This window comes from Astyanax mexicanus, chromosome 21 (assembly GCF_023375975.1).
Source record: "Astyanax mexicanus isolate ESR-SI-001 chromosome 21, AstMex3_surface, whole genome shotgun sequence".
NCBI lineage: Eukaryota > Metazoa > Chordata > Actinopteri > Characiformes > Acestrorhamphidae > Astyanax > Astyanax mexicanus.
In genome coordinates this window covers 34,515,672-34,538,146 of record NC_064428.1, presented here as the reverse complement: position 1 = coordinate 34,538,146, position 22,475 = coordinate 34,515,672, and the positions used below count along the sequence as shown (strand labels likewise).

At 37.7% G+C, this 22,475-nt stretch overlaps 2 protein-coding genes across 5 annotated transcripts in view; one reads left to right on the top strand and one right to left on the bottom strand.

Annotated features, from left to right (window-relative positions):
- btbd3a (BTB (POZ) domain containing 3a) overlaps window positions 1-22,475 on the bottom strand; it is a 176,087-nt gene that overhangs the window by 96,796 nt on the left and 56,816 nt on the right. Inside the window, exon 7 of one of the 2 annotated variants that reach the window (XR_007427910.1) lies at window positions 18,851-19,056. The exons of the other annotated variant lie outside the window; for it this stretch is intronic. The gene's annotated coding sequence lies outside the window, so the exon portion shown is untranslated. Of the gene's footprint in view, window positions 1-18,850; window positions 19,057-22,475 lie in introns of those variants that run through there. 2 annotated transcript variants of the gene reach the window in all.
- The window catches only part of kif16ba (kinesin family member 16Ba), a 39,690-nt gene that overhangs the window by 1,782 nt on the left and 15,433 nt on the right, over window positions 1-22,475 (top strand). For 2 of the 3 annotated variants that reach the window (XM_022674534.2, XM_022674531.2), the window contains exons 2-21: window positions 1,661-1,730; window positions 2,178-2,291; window positions 5,423-5,539; window positions 5,916-6,013; window positions 6,138-6,247; window positions 8,015-8,157; window positions 8,268-8,436; window positions 8,601-8,735; window positions 10,740-10,915; window positions 11,055-11,120; window positions 11,239-11,298; window positions 12,596-12,715; window positions 13,862-13,913; window positions 14,081-14,218; window positions 14,365-14,447; window positions 15,443-15,531; window positions 18,300-18,332; window positions 19,435-19,488; window positions 19,610-19,811; window positions 21,247-21,527. In XM_022674534.2, coding sequence (XP_022530255.2) covers window positions 1,661-1,730; window positions 2,178-2,291; window positions 5,423-5,539; window positions 5,916-6,013; window positions 6,138-6,247; window positions 8,015-8,157; window positions 8,268-8,436; window positions 8,601-8,735; window positions 10,740-10,915; window positions 11,055-11,120; window positions 11,239-11,298; window positions 12,596-12,715; window positions 13,862-13,913; window positions 14,081-14,218; window positions 14,365-14,447; window positions 15,443-15,531; window positions 18,300-18,332; window positions 19,435-19,488; window positions 19,610-19,811; window positions 21,247-21,527 — 2,310 coding nt within the window. The remainder of the gene's footprint in view (window positions 1-1,660; window positions 1,731-2,177; window positions 2,292-5,422; window positions 5,540-5,915; window positions 6,014-6,137; window positions 6,248-8,014; window positions 8,158-8,267; window positions 8,437-8,600; window positions 8,736-10,739; window positions 10,916-11,054; window positions 11,121-11,238; window positions 11,299-12,595; window positions 12,716-13,861; window positions 13,914-14,080; window positions 14,219-14,364; window positions 14,448-15,442; window positions 15,532-18,299; window positions 18,333-19,434; window positions 19,489-19,609; window positions 19,812-21,246; window positions 21,528-22,475) is intronic. The other variant, XM_022674532.2, reaches the window with a different exon arrangement.

The window sequence follows — 22,475 nt, the reverse complement described above, 5'->3', positions numbered from 1 at the left end:
AACATATTACCGATATAACCCTTGAACAATGTTCAACAACTTGTTCACAAATATAAAAAAACATCATTTCAGCGCCACATACCTCGGATTCAGTTGTCCAGTTTGACAGCCGGTGTCCTGTCGAGATGATCAAATTCCAGTGTCAGAAACGAGAGAGGGCGGGGCAACGCTGATCAAGCGCGGGAAAAACGCCGGGCTCCGAATTTTCACGAAGGGTGGCGGGGAAGAACGAAGGCGTGGCGGACCGCCGCACTGAAATGAACGTGGCGGAAACCCTGGTTACGATGTCCAACCAGCTTCGTCTTGTGTGGTAATACTGGTCAAGCAGTTTACTCTTGCTTGATTATGATGATTATGAGGGTCAACCAGCTTGGTCTTGCTTGGTCATTATGATTACAATGGTCTACCAGTTTGCACTTGTGTGGTGATACTGGTCAACTAACTTGAAGAAGTCCACAGTGTCCTGCCTCAATGACTACCGTCCCGTTGCACTTACACCCATCATCATGAAGTGCATCAAGAGGCTAGTCATGAGGAACATCAAGACACAACTGCCCTCTTCACTGGACCCCCTGCAGTTTGCGTATCGTCCCAATCGCTCCACGGACGATGCCATCTCCCTCACCCACCTGGAGAAGAAGGACACTTACGTCAGAATGCTGTTTATAGACTTCAGTTCAGCATTCAACACCATCATCCCACAGAACCTCATCAGGAAGCTAAGCTCGCTCGGCCTCAACACCCCCCTCTGCAACTGGATCCTGGACTTTCTGACGGGGAGACCCCAGTCAGTCCGGTTCGGGGGCAGCACCATCACACTGAACACTGGGGCCAGCCAGCTTGCTCTTGCTTGATTATGATGGTTATGGTGGTCAACCTGCTTCTTCATGATGGTCAAGTAGCTTGGCCTTGGTTGGTGATACTGGTCGACCAGCTTGCTCTTGCTTGGTTATGATGGTTATGGTGGTCAACCTGCTTCTTCATGATGGTCAAACAAGCTTGGTATTGCTGGTTATACTGGGCAGCCAGCTTGTTTTCCTGGTCTTGCTGGTCAACCAGCTTGATCTTGCTTGGTGAGACAGCCTGGTCTTGCTGGTTATATTGGCCAACCTGGAGTTTCTTAGTAATGATGATTATGTTGGGCAACCAGCTTGGTGATCAAGGCTGTCTAGTTTGATTAGGGTAATCATGCTTGTAGACCGGCTAAACCATAATACTCATACAATAGTGGACAAGTATGGCCAACTAGATGAAGTTGATTGTTTTAATAGACCAGTTTGGTCAAGCTGATCATAAAAGTGAACCCTTGTGGTTATTTATATGGGATGTGTAGAGTCTGAGATGATGGCAAATAGTTGTAGGCTGAAGTTACACTAGCAGAACAAGTCATAACTGATTAACTTAGATGTACAGATCACTGTAATGCCATTTACATTAGTATTTGAGCTATGAAATGTATCTACAGATCTATAGGCATTCTGACAAAAATGATCTCTAAACTCAAAGCATTCTGCATGAAAGAGTGGGTAATTACTATCCAAATGTTTGTGTTCCTGACTGCATAACAGATCACTTTGCTGTGCTAAAAACAATTAGCTGCTAGTGGTAAACTCTTTATTAACTGAAATCTGTCACTTTCTGTATTTTTCTCTTTGTTTAGTGAGAAGGAGTTGTCTGCCCAGAGCATCATTGAGATGCAAGGGAACAAAACCACCATTACAAACTTAAAAGTAAGTTTTATTGAGACTTTCCCTGTGAACTTAAAATGCTAATATGGCTAACAGTTAAAAAGTGAATAATGCTAGTTAGCACCGTGATTAAAACTGAAACATATAGATAAAATTGTATATTTTAATGTGAAATGTATCTGTTCTCTTTCTTCTTCTCTTAATTTTACACATAATAACAGTTAGTGTTATTTCTTTATTACCAGTGTGCTGGTAGCATTTCTGGATGCACCATTTCTTTCACATGCAGTATGTTCTTTATTGTTATTTCTGAGTGCATTGTTAAGACCATAAACTCTCAGTATAGAAACAGAAAAATAATATGCTTTTTTCTGCTGATCACTGCTAATAAATTGACCAGATCATTTAATAGCATATTTTAATTAAATTCTTAAATATACCACCCTTAAATGTCAATATTTTTTTCACATTTTCTCTTTTTCACTCCAGATTCCAGATGGCGTGAGTGGAGACACCATGAGAGAAAGAAATAAGACCTTTACGTACGATTTTTCCTACGATTCATGCGACCGATCTAGCATGCGCTTCGTCTCACAAGAGAAGGTGAGGCGTTAAAGATTGTTTTTACATCTTATTTTGGATTCAGTTTTTTTATATTGGCTTTTTTATATTGATGGTTAACTTCCAGTTAGACTCCTAGTTCGAATCCTGGTCATGCAGCTTGCCATCAGATGCCGGAGCCCTGAGAGAGCACAGTTGGCCTTGCTCTCTCTGGGTGGGTACAGTAGATGGCGCTCTTTCTCCCTCATCACTCCTATGGTGATGTGGATCAGCACAGGGCGTCTGTGAGCTGATGTATCAGAACTGCGTGAGTCGCAGTTATACAAAAATAATTTCAGGCTTTAAGGCTCTACTACTGTTTTTAGCTCTGCTAATGTCTGGATTGTATATTGATATAATGACTGCAGTCTGCCATGCTGCTTGGTTTACATTAACTTACACAATGTATTAGCTGTGTTAGCCTCATCGCACCAGAAGCTAACATAGCTTAAGGCACAAGGAGAAAGGGTTTTATGTTTTATGTAATTTTTATGTAATTTTCTTGTGTATCAGGGTCCTGCGGACCAGCTTTTCCTCACATAATCGGTGAATATTTGTGTATAAAAGCCCATTGTTTGGGTTTATTATTCTAAAATGACCAATCAGGCTGTTTTGCATTGACCTATTAAACAAATGTCCCTTTTTACACAAGTCACACGACTTACAGTTAATGCAGAAACATGTATTACTCACAACCGGACACAAAGAAATATTTGTTCTGGATAATAAAAGGTGCTACAAACGTTCTTTGAGTTTATCCTGCTTTTGTTAGTGTAACTGTCTCTATACTACATTGTGCAGCATTGCTGTGAGGATTTGATTGCATTCAGTGGCAAAATAAGCAGGTCAGGATGTCTGACAGAGATGGCCCTCTTCCAATTCATTGGTGGATGTGATGAAGGAAACGCTTGAGTTTGCACGGTGTGTGCGGTGTATTAATCAGCTTTGATTACCAAATCAGCTTACCCTTTAGTCTCTTACTTTTTGGGTTGGGAATGTGGTTGTTTTCCTGTTTTATTGTGAATTTTGGACAGTGTTCCTCAGACTCACTTCTACTGCTTAAGAGATCTGAGTTGTAGAGCTTTAACCAGACAACTGATAATTATAGGGCAGAGCAAAGTAACTGAAATTTAATCTACAACTAAGGAAAACAACTACTTAAACAGTAAAATAAAAAAAATATATATATATTAATAATGCATATGCTCATTCAATTCATTGAATTATTTTTTTTTTCTAAATCAATCCCTTCAGCCTTCAGCAGTGTTCAGTCCTAAATCCACCTCTACAACAAGATTCAATGCAAGCAACAAAACCCCCTCAAGATATTACTGATAAATATTAAATATATATAAATATAAATAAATCAAAGCTGAGGATGGACCAACAGACAAAGACACACACACCGATGAGACAATTTCAGCATCTCCATTTCACCTGACGTGTGTTTGGACTGTAGTAAGAATGGAACAGCGCTGTACAGTTCTATATTGCTGTTTTAATGAATACATAAGTAAATTTCAAACATTAAAATTAATTCATTCAAATCATATTGGGACTGTAGGCAGGAGTGACAGAAATGTGTGTGTGGTGGACGGGCGTACGATTAAAACAAGCGATTTTTGGCAAGAGCAAGCAATAACGGGACTAAAACAAGCAGGAGAGGGTTTAAAAAAGCAGTTAGATTCTTCAAAGTTGCACCTCTTGCTTAGATTAGACAGTTTTGCACATCTTGCTCATAATTTTCTCAGTCAGCTTTATGAGGTAGAGTCACCTGGAATTCAGGCTTTCAGTTAACAGCTGTGCTGAACTCATCAAGAGTTAATTACTTTAATTTCTTGCCTCTTAATCTGTTTGAGAGCATCAGTTGTAAAGTTGTAAAAAGGTATAGTTGGTATAAAGTAAAATGATTTTAAGGAATGAGGGTCAGTCAGTCCAGGGCATTAAAACGTTATGATAGAACTGGCACTCATCAGGACCCCCCCAGGAAAGAAAGAGCAAGAGTTACTTCAGAGTTACCAGCCTCAGAAACCACAAGTTAACAGCTCCACAGATAAGAGCATCTAAATGCTTCTTCATTGAGTATTTTGGTTTGTTTATCACTTTTAAGTTACTACATGATTCACTATGTTCCTTCATAATCTGATAGATCACTTTACTATTCATTGACTATGTAGGATTTAAAAAATAAACACTGCATAAAAAGCCAATTAGGTCTTCAAAAACGTTTGACTGGTCCAGTATATTAGCTAACACCAGACACTGGCTGTGTTTATGAAAGGTTTATTGGGACATAACGTTGTTGTCTGAAGGTGTTGCTCCATCATTAGTGTACACAGCACATCTCTGTGCTCTGGTAAAAGCCTGGAGTCATTAAAAGTCAGTGTAAAAGCTTTAGTGTTTGTAGTGTCTTCGTCCTTATATTAACCCTCCTGTTATGTTACAGGTCAAATTGACCAGTTTAAAAGTTTGAAGATCTAGGAAAAATAGTCAAAAGTATGATTTCAGTATAAAACTTCTTCTGCTTGCCTTAATTATTGTATTATTGTATATAACCCCCAGCAAAAAACAAAAACTAAAACAAAATTTCAATGTAATTTAAAGATGTTATATCTAATATGTTGGTCTTTCAAAAGTAGTAAAGAAGTGAAACATTAAAAAAAGTTTAAACATTTAAAAATAAGTTTTTTTTTTTTTAACCGAGTGATTATCCTGATTGAACCATTACCTGTTAAAGGTAAGGAAACACCATTGCACTAAATATTGATGGAATAATTAGCAATGTAGTTAGTAATAAAATATTCGCACTGCTTGTTAGGATTTGTTTGAATAATTATTATTTTGGATAATTAATATTTTGGATATTATTTGGATAATTAAATATGCACCGGGTCAAATTGACCTGGGAACACCATTGAACATAACAGGAGGGTTAATTAGTTAAGTTTTGTCTTTAATCCTTTTTCTTTAATCCTACTAATCATGAACATTAATATTCCAGAACATTAATATTGCGTGTGAGATTAAGGTTGGAATAAACTCTGCTGGGGTTAAATAGGGTTAGCTATTCCTAGATTTGTCCTAATTTCTCTCACATCCGTGTTTGTGCTCTTTTTTTTGTTTGTTTTCTCCAGGTGTTTAAGGACCTGGGCTCAGATGTTCTGAAGGCAGCGTTTGAGGGTTATAACGCCTGCATCTTCGCTTATGGACAGACCGGATCAGGGAAGTCGTACACCATGATGGGGAATCCTGTAAGACATGTGCCTGTTCTTTTAACATTGTTATGAAGGCAGTTATGGAGGCAGTGCGTTGGGATTCGGTCATAGGTTGCCTGGTCTGTATCATACAGGAGAGAAATGGTTGGGTTTATGGTAAAATCAGCTACAGTATTTGCGTACTGTTTTGTATAAGATAAATCATATGTAATTTATAATCATAGTAAAAATTTAGTGACATACATTAAAAGATAATTGATTATAATATATTAATACATAATTTTTTGAGTTGTCAAATAACATTTTGAATCATGTATTTCAACTAAAAATATATTTAAAAATATATAAATAATATATAATATATAAACACACTCTTTGTGTGTGTGTGTGTGTGTGTGTGTGTGTATTGAAGGGGGATGTAGGACTGATTCCTCGGATTTGTGAAGGCCTGTTCACACGGATTTCCGGAATGACCTGCCGGGATGAAGCTTCTTTCCGTACGGAGGTCAGGTGAGTTATCAGAGGTCAGAGGTCACCAGAGGTTACCTGCAGCTTGTTGTCACATATTTCTCTGCTCTCTAAGGTGGAAGTATGGAATGCTCTGTAGCTAAAGCTGTTTATTTGTGTTGGTCAGTTATTTGGAGATTTATAATGAGCGAGTGCGAGATCTACTGAGGAGGAAACTGGCCAAGACCTTCAACCTGCGGGTCAGAGAACATCCCAAAGATGGGCCTTATGTAGAAGGTAAGAGGAATGAAGTGTTATTTACTCCATTAAATCTACAAAGGGATAATATAACAAAAAAATAAAAAATAATATAACAAAAAAAAAGTAAAATCTTTTACTTTAAAGTTTTTTTTTTGAGGATCTTCTTTCCTCATGTTTGCACTATTCTAGAATATTCTGTACAAAGTTTGCGCTTTTTTAGGAATCTTCATTCATGTTTGTGCTAAAATAGAATTTTATTTCCGAATTGTGTGCTGTTCTAGAATGTTTTTTCCCATTTTGTGCTATAGAATAAATTTATTTCCTAAATTTGCACTGTTCTAAAATCTTCTTTCCAGAGTTTACATTGTTGTAGAATCAGGTTCTTCTCTCCTGTGTGTGTAACCTGTTGTGTCAGCCATATAAACACTGTTCTAGAATAGTCATCCTTATTTTCACACTGTTCTGTAATTCTAAAAACTTCTTTCAAGTCTGCGCTATTTTAGAATCTTCTTTCCCTAAGTCTGTTTTATTTTAGAACCTACTTTCTGATGTTTGCACTGTTCTAGAATATTCTTTCCAATTTTGCGCTGTAGAAGAATCTTCTTTCCTAAGTTTGCTCTGTTTTAGAATCTTCTTTCCTACGTTTATACGGTTCTAGGATCTTCTTTTCCAACTTTGTGCTGTTCTAGAATTTTCTTTCCTATGTTTACAATCTTTTAGAATATTGTTTTCTGAGTTCACACTGAGCTAAACTTTTTAATGAGTTTATACTGTTCTAAAATCATTTTTCCAAGTCTATGCTGTACTAGAATCTTCTCTTTCAAGTTTGCGCTTTTCTCGTTTTTTTTTTCCTCAAGTTTGTGCTGTTCTAAAATGTTCTTTCCTAAATTTGCACTATTTTAGAATCCTCTTTTCAGTGTTTGCACTGTTCTAGAGTCTTCTTTCCTATAGTTATACTTTTCTAGAATATTGTTTTCACAGAATATTGAGTTCATGCTGATATAAAAATATAAGTTTATGCTGTTCTAAAGTGTTTATCAAGTCAATGCTGTACTAGAATCTTCTTTTCCAAGTTTGCGCTTTTCTAGAAAGTTATTTTTCCAAATTTATGCTGTCCTAGAATCTGCAAGTGCAAGTTTGCACTGTCCTAGAATCGTCTTTCCTTTTCTGTTCTAGAATATTTTCCCCCAAATTTGCACTGTTCTAGAAACTTATTTTGCAAGTTTATACTGTTCTAGAATATTGTTTTCCAGAGTTCACATTATTCTAGAAGTTTGTGCTGGTATAGAAACTTCTTTCCTGAGTTTATGCTGTTCTAAAATCTGCTTTCCCAAGTTTGTGCTGTTCTAGAATATTCTTTCCTATGTTTATACTGTGCTAGAATATTGTTTTCAGAGTTCACGTTGTTCTAGAATCATCTTCTGTGTTTTTTCTCCATCTTCACACTGTTCCAGCACCTTTTTCCCAAGTTTGCACTTTTCTACAATTTTTTTTTCTAGGTTTATGCTGTTCTAGAGTACTCTTTGTAAAGTTCATGTTGTTCTAGAATCATTTTCAGTCTGTTTTAGAATCTTCTCCTATATGTTCATCCTATTCCAGAATCTCCCTGTATGCTGTTTTCTTATGTCTCCTGCTCCATATTTACACCATTCTAGAGTTATCTTCCCCTTCTATATGCTATTCTAGAATCTTCTCGTCTACGTTCACACTATTCTAGAACCATCTATCTTCGATCCTCCACCCCTTCTTTAACCGTCATCCAGCCAAACCTTATTTCATATATAATTAATCTTATCTTCTCAGATCTGTCCAAGCACCTGGTGCAGAACTACACAGACGTGGAGGAGCTGATGGAGGCGGGGAACATCAACCGCACCACGGCCAGCACCGGCATGAACGACGCCAGCAGCCGCTCACACGCCATCTTCACCATCAACTTCACACAGGTAACACACCTGACCTGTGCTGAGCCTGAGAGGTCCTGATCCACGCTGGTGAGATTTAGGAAATTTAGGATTCTTCTGTTCTGATGATCTGATCATCTCTCCGTTTCCAGGCTAAGTTTGATGCAGAGATGCCGTGTGAAACGGTCAGTAAGATCCACCTAGTGGACCTGGCGGGCAGCGAGAGGGCCGACTCCACCGGAGCCACGGGGGTCCGCCTCAAAGAGGGAGGCAACATCAACAAGAGCCTGGTTACCCTCGGCAACGTCATATCAGCCTTAGGTACGAGGAGAGTCCATTCTGTACAGGAAATAAAAATACATATTAGATTTAGTGATGTAGAGAATATTTCTCTGTGTGTCTTTTATACCTATAAGTCTACCCGTCTATTTACCCGTCTGTCGTTCTGTCTGTCTGTCGTTCTGTCTCTCTGTGTGTCTCTGCAGCTGATATGTCTCAGATGGGGGGAGGGAACAGTCAGCTGAAGAAGAAGCAGGTGTTTGTTCCGTACAGAGACTCTGTTCTCACCTGGCTCCTCAAAGACAGTCTGGGAGGAAACTCCAAAACCATCATGATCGCAAGTCAGTAACTGAAACACAACACTGACTGTAAATCTTCACCACTACTGACTGTAAATCTTCACCACTACTGACTGTAAATCTTCACCACTACTGACTGTAAATCACCACTATCTACTGTAAATCACTATCTACTGTAAATCACTATCTACTGTAAATCACCACCACTGACTGTAAATCACTACTGACTGTAAATCACCACTGACTGTAAATCACCACTGACTGTAAATCACCACTGACTGTAAATCACTATCTACTGTAAATCACCACCACTGACTGTAAATCACTACTGACTGTAAATCAGTGACTGTAAATCACTATCTACTGTAAATCACCACCACTGACTATAAATCACTACTGACTGTAAATCACCACTGACTGTAAATCACTATCTACTGTAAATCACCACCACTGACTGTAAATCACCACCACTGACTGTAAATCACTACTGACTGTAAATCACCACCACTGACTGTAAATCACTACTGACTGTAAATCACCACCACTGACTATAAATCACTACTGACTGTAAATCACCACCACTGACTGTAAATCACCACCACTGACTGTAAATCACTACTGACTGTAAATCACCACCACTGACTGTAAATCACCACTGACTGTAAATCACTACTGACTGTAAATCACCACCACTGACTGTAAATCACTACTGACTGTAAATCACCACTGACTGTAAATCAGTGACTGTAAATCACTATCTACTGTAAATCACCACCACTGACTATAAATCACTACTGACTGTAAATCACTATCTACTGTAAATCACCACCACTGACTATAAATCACTACTGACTGTAAATCACCACCACTGACTGTAAATCACTACTGACTGTAAAGCAAAATTGACAGTAAATCACTACCCCCAATGGCAATAATTCACCACTGACAATAAAAAAGCACCACTGACTGTAAAGCAAATCTGACGGTAATTCACCGCTGGTGGCAAATCACCACTAGCAGTTAATCATTACCATTAGCAATAATTCACCACTGACAGTAAATCACCACTGATGGTAAATCACCCCCACTGACTGTAAATTGCCGCTATTAGTAAATGATCACCACTGGCAATAATTCACCACTCACTGGAAATTACCACTATTAGTAAATCATCACCACTGGCAATAGGTCACCACTGACCCTAAATCACCACCACTAACCGTAATTCATCACCTGATGGTGAAGCGCCACTGGCAGCAAATCATCACTTACTGCAAATGACCACCAGTAGTAAATTATCACCACTGCCAAGAAATCACCACTATTAGTAAATTATCACCACTGGCAGTAATTCACCACTGACTGCAAATCACCGCTAGTAGTAAATCATCCCCTCTGGCAATAATTCACCACTGACCCTAAATCATCACCACTGACAGTAACTTATCACCACTAACCGTAATTCATCACCTGATGGTGACGTGCCATTGGCAGCAAATCACACTGACTGCAATTCACCACTGGCAATAATTCTCCATTGACAGTAAAGCCCCACTGATTGTAGATCAGCACCACTATCTGCAAATCAACACTGGAAAAAAATTCCCAATAACTAATAATTCACCACCAACACTGAAGCGCCACTGGCAGTAAAGCATCACTGACTGCAAATCCCCACTGGCAATAATTCACCAATAACAATAATTCATCACTGACTGTAAAGCATCACTACTGACTGTGAAGCACCACCCAGTTAAACCTGCTGATATCAGCATAATCAAAAGATCTTGGGAATATAAAATCACAGACTGTCATTTATATTAGAGCTTTTTATACTTTTTGTGTTTTTATCTTCTATTTTCATCTTTTCATTTTATCTTAAAATTTACAATGACCTATTTCAACATTGTTATTAATGAGTTATAAAGAATTTAAACAGGTCAGCTGTCAATTTTAAACAGAGGACAGTAAATTGGTAGTTGCATAAATAATTGAAATTCTACTTTGTTTGTTTCATAACGACAGTGTTGCTCTCTGTACCCTCAGCTGTCTCTCCTGCGGACGTGAACTACGGTGAAACGCTGAGCACGCTACGCTACGCTAACCGCGCCAAAAACATCATCAACAAACCCACCATCAACGAGGACGCCAACGTGCGGCTGATCCGCGAGCTGAGGGCCGAGATCGCTCGCCTTAAAGCCCTGCTGGTGCAGGGGAACCAGGTCCTGTTCTTCTTAATTATGGAGATATACGTAATGTTACATTTCCCCTGTTAAACATGGTGTAGGTTGGTGATGCCCTGCTTTTTGTTACAGTATAAATGTGATCTAAAGTACGTTTTGCTGTTGTTTTTGGTCTCAGATAGCACTGCTGGACTCGCCCACAGCTCTGAGTATGGAGGAAAAGCTGCACCAGAACGAGGCCAGGGTAAGCACCTTCATCTCCATCCCAACAAAGAGCTTAATGAGTCCTCCTGCCAGGAGCACATTCCTCAAAGATTTATTCCTTTTTCCTGTTTTTTCTTGCTTTTTTGTCCTTTTTTTAGGTTCTAGAACTGACCAAGGAGTGGACAAACAAGTGGAACGAAACGCAGAACATCCTCAAGGTATTAGAGACATTATTTAACTTTTAAATACGTTTATAAATTTAATGTCCTATACATCTATACCCACTATCAGACCTCCCGCCAACTCCCATAATTCATATCAACTTACCATGAGCACACTGACCAGTGTCCCAAGCTGTACCCTTGAGATCATTTCATCACCATCACATCTCTGCTGGATTTTCTCAGTCAGCTTTATGAGGTAGAGTCTCCTGGAATTCAGGCTTTTAGTTAACAGCTGTGCTGAACTCATCAAGAGTTAATTACTTAAATTTCTTGTCTCTTAATGTGTTCGACTTTAAGAAATGAAGGTCAGTCTGAAACAGTATCCTTAAGTGCAGTTGCAAAGACCGTCAAAAATGATTAAACTGGCACTCATCAGGACTGCCCAAGAGTTTTGTAAATTTGTATTATTCCTTTTAAACTTGAATTATGCTCCAGTAATAGAAACATATACGAATAGTGTTTTCTATTATCTGTGACACACAAAAGAAGACTTGTTTTAATGTAAAATTTGTATTAAAAAAATAATTAAATATTTTATTGCTTTATTTAATGTCCATTGCATTGAATACCTGTGTTAAATATTACAAATAAACAATAAACTCATACAATTTGTAAAAATTAGCTTGTTTTATTTTGCCTCATTGACTCTATACTCTATATCTATTGCTGCCAGTCCCATAATGTACGATTTGCTGTTTTATTCACCTCAGAGCACGGCTATTAATATAACCATATAGATTTCAGTTCAGTTAAATAAACTTAAGATGAGCAAAGGACCTGTAAAGATAATCAATTATGGTCCAATAATATAAAGGATAGGTTTATCCAGTCTACTGTTAAAGACAGTGAATAGCAGGAGTGCATGGATACTGCTGAACATGTTCCAGTCTGGTTATATTCTATTGTGAGTAACTAGTGGGAGGTGCCTCCTTGAGGGGGATTCTGATAACAGTGGTTGTGTACTTTTCTGCATTGACCATCACAGAATTTAAAGAAGTGCTCACACAGTTTGTTGTTGCGTTCAATTTATAACCAATTGCTTGGTTTTCCTGTTGCAATGAGCCTGCCCCAGTGCAGTGGGCGGGTCTCAGCTACTGTCATTGGCTGGTTCACACTCTACTCTGATGGACAACAGAAAATACATGATGTCTGTAGTTTTGGATGTGTAATAAATATGTTTTTGGACCAAAGCTGCTTTCTAGAGTGTGATAGGTGTTATTAGCTTGTCTGATTAGGGTATTTGAGCATTTTAACTGATTTAACTCTTTAATACTGTGTGTGTGTGTTGCAGGAGCAGACCCTGGCTCTGAGGAAAGAGGGGATCGGTGTGGTTTTGGACTCTGAACTTCCTCATCTTATTGGTATTGATGATGATCTGCTCAGCACAGGCATTATTCTCTACCACCTGAAGGTCAGCTTCACTGAATCTCAGTCATTTTTATTCATTAATGTCCAGCTTTCTGCCTAAACAGAGAGAATAGGACCGGTTGTGGTTTTTGGGACCCCTGGCTATGGTTTACTGTGGCATACCTGGAACATTAACCAGCAAATTCCAACGATTCCAGACTTGGGAGATCATTGGAATAGCACAAAAGCATTAAAGCGTATTACGACTCCCCCTATTAGAAGTGATGCTCCAAGACAAGGAGGGTGAATATGTCAAGGCACGTGAAGTCATACTCCGCATCTTTTCATACGGCAGTAGCATCACAGGGCTAACGCTCGGTTCTGATACATCAGCTCACAGACGCAGCCTTGTGCTGATCCACATCACTCTAGGAGTGATGAGGGAAAGAGCGCCATCTACTGTACCCACCCAGAAAGAGCAAGACCAATTGTGCTCTCTCAGGGCTCCAGCAGCTGATGGCAAGCTGCATGACCGGGATTCTAAATTTTAAAGTTTGAAGATCTAGAAAAAAGAGTTAAAAGTATTTTTTTTCAGTATGAAACTTCTTCTGCTTGCCTTAATTACTGTAATCAACATATAGTATGGAAATGGTTCATCTCACATATTTGCAACCACCACCCCCTGCAAAAAACTAAACTAAAACAAAATTGCAATATTATGTTTCAATGTTAAGCAATAAAGTAGTGAAACATTTTAAAAATGATAAAAAACAAATGAATTATCCTAACTGAACCACTACATGTTAGAGGTAAGGAACACCGTTATTACTTTTTATACCCATATTTAGTGCAATGGAGTTATTAATGAAATAGTCACACTGTTTATAATGTACGATTTGCTGTTTTATTATTACATATAGATCTCAGTTCAGTTAAATAAACTTAAGATGAGTAAAGGACATGTGAAATTAATCCAATATTGTCCAATAATATAAAGGATAGGTTGATCAGTTCTAGTGTTAAAGACAGTAAACAGCAGGTCTGGATGAATACTGCTGAACATGTTCCAGTCTGGTTATATTCTACTGTCAGTAACTAGTGGGAGGCACCCCTAGAGGGGGATACTGATAACAGTGTAGCTGAATATCCCTGCATTGGACATATGTCAGTGTTGTGAAAGACTGTTCTGATCTGTGATGTCCTGTTGCAGGAGGGGAGAACATTCGTAGGTCGCGAAGATGCCTACAACGAGCAGGACATCGGTGAGCTTTTAATTGCATTCAGCCACTCCAGTAAAGCTGTGTAGTGTGAAGGATGCTACTGAGCAATGAGTTAGATTGTGTGTAATGTGAGAAAAGGTTTAATCTCTCTCTCTCTCTCTCTCTCTCTCTCTCTCTCTCTCTCTCCCCCCCTCTTCGTCTCTCTGTAGTTCTGCATGGTCTGGGTCTGGAGAGTGAGCACTGTGTGTTTGAGAATCAGAACGGTACGGTGACTCTGGTTCCTCTGAATGAAGCTCAGTGTTCTGTTAATGGAGTTCAGATCACTTTACCCTGCCAGCTCAACCAAGGTCAGATCAAATACACTTCAGAATAAACTAATAATATATATATATATATATATATACACACATAAACACAAAACACACACCAGTCCTACTGTCTCTGCCCCCAGTATCAGTTTAACTGTGAGCTGAATGTGGTGCTCTGTGTTCAGGTGCTGTAATCCTGCTGGGCAGAACCAACATGTTCAGATTCAACCATCCCAAAGAGGCGGCCAAACTACGAGAGAAGAGGAAGGTCTGTACTTACTCTTCCTTTTTTCCTTCTTTCCTTTTTATTAGTTTTTTATTTTTATTTTTTATCATTAATGTTTAACTTTTTAATGTTTTTGTCTCCTTTGTTTCCCTTTTTTCTTTTGCTCAGTTTTATTCCTTTTCTTCTTTCTCCCTTTAATTCCTTTTCTTTCTTTCTTTTTTATTTTTTCTCACATTTTCCTTTTTTATTTTATTTTTCTATACCCTTTTTATTTTTTTTGTTTCTCATGTAATTCATTTGTCCTTTTACTTCGTATTTCTTCTTTATTAAATATTTTTTCTTACTCAGATTTAGCCTTTTTAATTTTTTTCTCATATTTTTCTTTTTAAATGTTTTTTTCTTTACACTTCTCAATAGTTTGTTTGTTTCTCACATAATTTGTTTTTTTCTTCTTTATTAAATATTTTTTCTATCTTTTCTATTTTTCTTTTTTCTTTTGCTCAGTTTCTCCTTTTCTTCTTTTTCCTTTTAATTCCTAATTTATTTTTGCTTTTTTTTTACTCATATTTTTCTTTTTTTCTGTACCCTTTTTTGTTTCTCACTTTTTCTTTTTTCTTATATTTCTGCTAAAGGATATTTTGGTAGTCGACTAATCTGATATAATTAATTTTTAAATGGATCAATGATTATTTCTGCCATGACCTCCATTGCTTCAAAACAAGGGAAACAGCTGAATCTGTTGTGTTTGGATGTTTTTGGAGACAGAGACCTACTGTATGATTGAGCTCATTACACTTTTCTTATTGATTTTCTGTCCCAGCTCTGAATGTAGTGCGGTTCTGTTCCAAATGAACGGCTGGAGTCGACATATTTCTATAATTGATGATTATAACGACTAATCGACACAGCCCTCTATTAACTGTCCTCTATTAGCTGTTTTTCATCATCAGCTGATCCAGTGTGTGATGTTTGTGTGTGTGTGATGTGTGTGTGTGATGTGTGATGATTGTGTGTGTGTGATGTTTGTGATGTTTCAGAGTGGTCTGCTGAGTTCTCTGAGTCTCTCTATGACTGATCTCTCCAAGTCCTGCGAGAACCTCTCCACAGTCATGCTCTACAACCCCGGGTACGTTCTCAACCAACCGTGTGTGTGTGTGTGTGTGTGTGTGTGTGTGTGTGAGAGAGAGAGAGAGGTGCAGCATGGGTAATTTCTCCTCCTCCTCCTCTATCCCTGTTCCTCTCCTCCTCCTCCTGCTCCTCCTCAGTGCTCCTCCCTCTCTCCCTCTGTAGGAGTCTTGTCCTTCCTCCTCTCTCCATCCTCCTCTCGCTCCACGCTCTCCGACGCCAGCGCTGGTACCGCCCACCCCGCCCGCTTCCCTCCTCCACCAACCCATTTTAAAGGAACAGTTCACCCTCACGTTAACTTGCGTGAACTCGCGTTAATGTTAATATTAAGGATGTTATGAGAAAACCTCAGATCATCAGATATGATGTTATGATGCTTTCTCAGCACTGGGAATGTGAGATGCTGTGCTAATGTTGCTAATAGTGAATGAAAGCCAGTGGGTACCAGTAGTAGTGTGCCATATCGTATCGTACGCGATAATATCGCCAGCATTTTTGAATATCATGAACGATATTACACCCTAAAAATATCGTGCCATCTCACCCACCCCTAATTATCATATCAGGGTTCTACTTTTTAACTGTTTTTAGCAAAAGAAAAATTCACACTGTTCTCATTTCCCATTATATATCTACTAGACACAGCTCATATCTTTTCAGTATCATTTATTTTACTTTAATTCTTGATATATGGAGATATTTGGAGTGCATTATTATTAGTATCATGACATTCTGGATCATTGACTTCTGTTACAAATCTGATAAAATTCTTGTATTTTTTGATATCTCAGTTAGGGGTGTGATGTAAATTGTATGCAATAATAAAATAGCATTTTAATTTTGTTGCAGTAGTGTATTCTTGAAAAGAAAAATAATTAATTTATATGTCCAAAAGTATCGTTATTTTAGGGCCATATCGCCCACCCCTAGGTACCAGTTAGCAAAGTGGTGTTAGCTCTGATTGAGGGTCTGTTACGATAATTGCTTTTGTTTGGACGATATATTGCCCCTAAAATAATCATAGCGATAAAAAATGTTATAGTATTGTTTATGCTGCTAGTAATGCTAATGATAATATAATATAGCGTAATACAAATATTAAGGCTGTAGGAAAAATAAGAATATTTTTTGTCATGATATTTTGTATCGCAAAACTGATTCGACTTTTTAATTATTAATAGTATTTAATAACAGTATTACAGTATTTTTTTTATTATCAGTAGCATTACACAATTGCAATATATTGCCTTTCATACAGTATCACAATATATAATGATTTATTGAATTGGAATCCCTGTATCATGATACCTAACAAAGCAACAAGTTGTTTAACCATATACAGCCCTAAAAGATTATACATCATTATAAAAAGCAGTGCATTATTATTTATTAAGAATATTAACGGTGAAATATCATATAAATAAATAAATAAATAAATCACAAAAATATATTTTTTAAATAATTATTGAGGTTATGATCATATATACTGTACTATATATACACGCACTGTTGTATAAGTTGATAAGTCGATAATGTAGTTATCGTGACAGGCCTGCCTGTTAATCTGTAATTCATACTGGATCCTGCTGGTTTTCATGAAGAGTTTGTGATGTTCTGAGGGTGATGTTTCCTTTAAATCTGTTTTGATGCAATGTCACACTTCCTCCTTACCAACACAAACCAAGCAAACACGGTTTTATTTCATGTTTTTACCTCAAATAAAGTAAAAATATGCAGTACTAGCTAAACATAGGAGATTTATTCTGTAGTTTTCTCCATTTTATAAGCAATTTAAAGCATTCTAAATGCGCATGTCGGATACAGAGCGTGTTTTTTTTGCTGATCTAAAGCAACTTTTTGTTTAGTTATAATACAGCTATGTGGGGATGAGGGAGTTCTGGGCCTGCCAATACCGATATAAACTTTTATAACGTACAGAAAGAGGCTACACACCCCAATATAACTTTACAAACAAATGTAACCTACACTTCAGCTTTTAACCAACTATTTACAAAAAAAATAAAATAAAATAAAATGATGATGGTTTCACATTTATTTAGCTAACTGGTACTTGTGTTCACTGTTCGCATCTTTAAACAGGTATACAGTAAACAGTAAACAGGTGAAATGAAATAAATGATACATTTTATAAAATGATCTATAAAATTATGTATCTATCGAAACTAATAATAAATAAAAATAAGCTTAAATCAATGGATTTTAAAGTAAAGTAGTAGTAGTGCTCCCAGCATCACTTCGCCCTTTTCCAGCATACAATAAATACGTCAGCAAATATCAGTTTAAATTATGGGCTAAATTGGCCGATTTAGAATTAAAAAAGTAGTTCTGTGCCAAATACTGATATAGTTCCAATATCACCATGCATCCCTACAACTTAGTGCATACAACAATGCTTAGTTATGCTTTCACTGGTTTTATTATTTTTATTAGAAACAAAATGCAATGTAATTGAATGGCAATTAGTGTTCTCCTCCAAGCGTGTAGAGCCAATATAATTGCGCATACAACAAGCAAACTAGCTTTACCTTCCCAGCACTAAGACTATCACAGTGTAGGAGGATTTTCTAACTAAAAAATCCATTTACTAGAGTGATTTTTGTCAAGTGTTGAACATTTTCACTCTTTATATAACATTTCTAATAGACTGTGACATTACAGTGTGTTTTGCGCATGTTGTGGAGTGTGTGAGCGTTTCATGCTCTCAGTTGAACAGGCCTGAAACTCTTTATTTTCACTTTTTTTTGGCAGTCTCTTCACAGAAAAGGTGCCAGTCTTTTTCAGGTAGACCAACAAGTCCCGAAAAAGTGTCTAACCTCAGCTGTCGTGTTTGTTTTAATATTTATTTATTTTTATTTTTTTTAGCTGTTTTTCTGATCCATTGTCTGTTAATAGTTCTGGTGATACTTCACTTGTTTGTCATTCATCTGTGACTCAGTTAATTCACTTAAACCACTTTATGTTTTATTTTTCTCATTTAGAGCATGTGTGTGTGCGTATATATATATATATATATATATATATATATATATATATATATATATATATATATATATATATATATATATATATATATATATATATATGGAAATAAAATAAGAGACCACTTAAAAATTATGAGTTTCTTTGATTTTGCCAAATTAAAAACCAATATAATCAAGAGGAAGATGAATTCTGCACCAGGAGTGAGCAGCATAAAGTTATCCAAAAGCAGTGTGTAAGACTAGTGGAGGAGAACATGATGCCAAGATGCATAAAAAAAAAAACTGAGTTATTCCACCAAATATTGATTTCTGAACTCTTGAAACTTTATAAATATGAACTTGTTTTCTTTGCATTATTTGAGGTCTGAAAGCTCTGCATCTTTTTTGTTATTTCAGCCATTTCTCATTTTCTGTAAATAATAAATGCTCTAAATGACTAAAATATTTTTATTTGGAATTTGGGAGAAATGTTGTCTGTAGTTTATAGAATAAAACAACAATGTTCATTTTACTCAAACATAAACCTATAAATAGCAAAATCAGAGAAACTGATTCAGAAACTGAAGTGCTCACTTATTTTTTTCCAGAGCTGTATATCTATATATAATATATATATATATATATATATATATATATATATATATATATATATATATATATATATATATATATGTGTATGTGTGTGTGTGTGTGTGTGTGTGTATATGTAATATTTTGCTTCTGCTGTAATGCTTGCATAATTTTTCACATACGGTGCTGGAGTGCTTGCTCATTGCTTTGTATGCAGCAGCTCATTCCCTGTATTGGTGTAATATTATTTAAGTGTGTGTGTGTGTGTGTGTGTGTGTGTGTGTGATGTATAAATTATTATATGCTGTAGATTAACTTCCTATGTTTTACAGGCTGGAGTTTGAGAGGCAGCAGCGGGAGGAGCTGGAGAAACTGGAGCACAAAAAGTTAGTGATGTTAATTGAGATTAATAATTAATAGGGGATAATAATAATTAATAATGGTAATTAATCAGCAGTGATTGGTCAGCAGTTTGGATGGTGACGTGTGCGTGTGTGTTTTCCGCAGGCGTCTGATTAAAGAGATGGAGGAGAAGCAGAAGAGCGAGAAGGCGGAGCTTGAGCGGATGCAGCAGGAGGTGGAGTCTCAGCGGAAGGAGTCCGAGCAGGTGCAGCGCCGCATCCGGCAGCAGGAGGAGAGTCTGTGCAGACGCAGTCAGGACATCGAGAGCAGGATGAGGGACCTGATCGCAGAGAAAGAACGATTCCAGGTCAGCGTGAGGAACTGATAATAGATCTACTGGTTTCAGTGGTGTTCCATGTGGTTCCCATGGTGTTACAAAGTGGGTTCTGGGTGGTTGCTAATTGCCTGCCATGTTTTTTCAGGTAATTACTGTGCTTCTGCTATGTGGTTACTCAGTAGTTGCTATAGTAACCACCAAGCACCCACTTGGTAACACTTGGTAACCACTGTAAAACCACCTAGAAACACAATAGCAACCACATGGAATACCACTGAAACCAATTAGCAACTACCTAGTAATGCATGGTTTTTCAGGTAGTTACTGCTACTTTAGCTGGTGCTGCTGTTTTTTTTTAATCAGTGGTTGCTAATTGGTTTCGGTTGTGTTCCATGTGGTTTCTGTGTTTTTTGTGTATTGGTACTGGGTGGTAGCTGATTGGCTACCATGGTTTTTCAGGTAGTTACTGTGGTTCTGCTATGTGTTTTTTAATCAGTGGTTGCTATGGTATTACTAGGTGGTTGCTTATTGGTTTCAGTGGTGCTCCATGTGGTTGCTATTGTGTTTCTAGGTGGTTACCCTGTTGTTGCTAGGTGGTTGCTAAGTTGTTACTGCTGGCTTGTTGCTAATTGGCTGCCATGGATTTTCAGTAGCTACTGTGGTTCTGCTATGTGTTTTTTTTTCATCAGTGGTTGATATGGTATTACTAGGTGGTTGCTAATTGGTTTCAGTGGTGTTCCATATGGTTGCTATGGTATTTCTAGATGGTTTTACAGTGGTTGCCATGGTGTTACAAAATGCTACGTGGTTGCTAATTGGCTGCCATTGATTTTCAGGTAGTTACTGTGGTGCTTCTATGTGGTCACTCAGTGCTTGCTACAGCATTACTTGGTGGCTGCTAATTGATTTCAGTGGTGTTCCATGTGGTTGATATGGTGTTTATTTGTTATTTATTTAGTTGATTTATTTATGATTTTTGAGTTGTTTTTGGTCTTATGTTTTTTTTTATTTGGTTTGTTTACGCTGTCTTTAAACATTCCTTTTATAGTTTATTTTAATTTTAATTTTATTCTTATTATTTTATTGTTTTTAGTTATTGACTTTTTTTTACACCTTTATGTTCTACGTTTTATTTATTCATCTCTCGTTGCATTCTTATCATTCTTATAATTTTTTTCTTGCCTATAATTTTAGAATTTTTATCTCATTTGTTTTATATCTTATTTAAAAAAATCTTATATCTTATTAAAAGGCTGAGCCTTTTTTTTTATTTATTTATTCTTTTTTTTTTGCGACAATCCCTTCCTTATGTAGAGTATTGGCTACATTGTAAATGAGGGCCACCCTCAGTGTACTCCGAGTTTAAACAAAGATTTATTGATTGATACATCCACCCCCATGTTTTACAGTCACAAGTTGTGCTTTTCTATAAAAAGGACTCATTTTAAATGTGTATTTCCTGTAGGAGGAGCGTGAGCGTGAGCAGCAGGAGCAGGAGCAGCACAGGCAGAGGAAACGGCAGCCAGAGCTCCAGAACCAGCATTACCTGGAGGAGTCTCTGCTGGAGGAGTGTCTGCTGGAGGAGCCCCTGCTGGACGAGGAGGAGCTGGAAGTGTTGGAGGTGCTGGAGGTGCAGGAGGAGGAAGACGAGGAGGTGCAGGCCGAGCGGACGGAGCTGTTCAGGGAGCTGGAGCGGCTGAAGAGGGAGAGGCAGGAGCAGGTGGTTAAAATCCAGCTGGAGAGAAGGTTAGTGCAGACATATAAAGACACAGAAAAACCTTATAAACCTCATCTACGTTACACTACATAATAAAAGCACATCCGTAGCTTTTTATATATATATATTATTGACTTTTATTCTAGTGTGTTAGGTTAAGCAGCAAAGGTGGATTCTACTTTCAGGTAGTTGCTAGGCTGGCTAATGCTGTGTGGTTGCTTTGGTATTCCAGGCGGCTTCCGTGGTGTTGGTAAGTGGTTGCTAGGGGGCTCATGTAATACCTTGTTTATTCAGGTAAGGACACTTTGTGGTTTTTTTTTGGTGTATTTTTTTAGTGGTGAACTGGACAGTTCCTGGGTGGTTGCTAAAATGTTGCTAAGTTGTTCCTATGGTGTTGCTAAGTGGGTACTGGGTGGTTGCTAATAGGTTGAAGTGGTTTTCCAGGTGATTGCTGTGGTGCTGCTAAGTGGTTACTGGCTGTTGTTGCTTTTGTTTCCCAGGTTGTTGCTAAGATGTTACTAGGTGGTTGCCAAGTGGGTGCTGGGTGATTGCTAATTGGCTGCCATGGTTTTTCAAGTGGCAACTGCGGTGCTGCTGTCTGGTTAATCAGTGGTTGCTATGCCATTACTAGGTGGTTGCTAATTGGTTTCAGTGGTGTTCCATGTGGTTTCTATGGTGTTTCTAAGTGGTTGCTAAAATGTGCAGTGGTTTGCAAGTGGTTGCCATGGTGTTACCAAGTGGGTGCTTTAGTGGTTGGCAAGTGGATGCAGTGCTATCCTAGGTGGCTGCTAAGGTGTTGATACATAATTGCTAAGCAGCTGCTATGGTATCTATATGCTATATGTGGTTGCTCAGGTGTTTTCTAGTGGTTGCTGTGGTACTTTATGCTAAAGGGTGGCGAAACGTCTGCACTTCATTAATCCCTATTCAATCAAAAAGCCAGAAAGTATTAAAAAATTAGATACAGTATTGCAAAA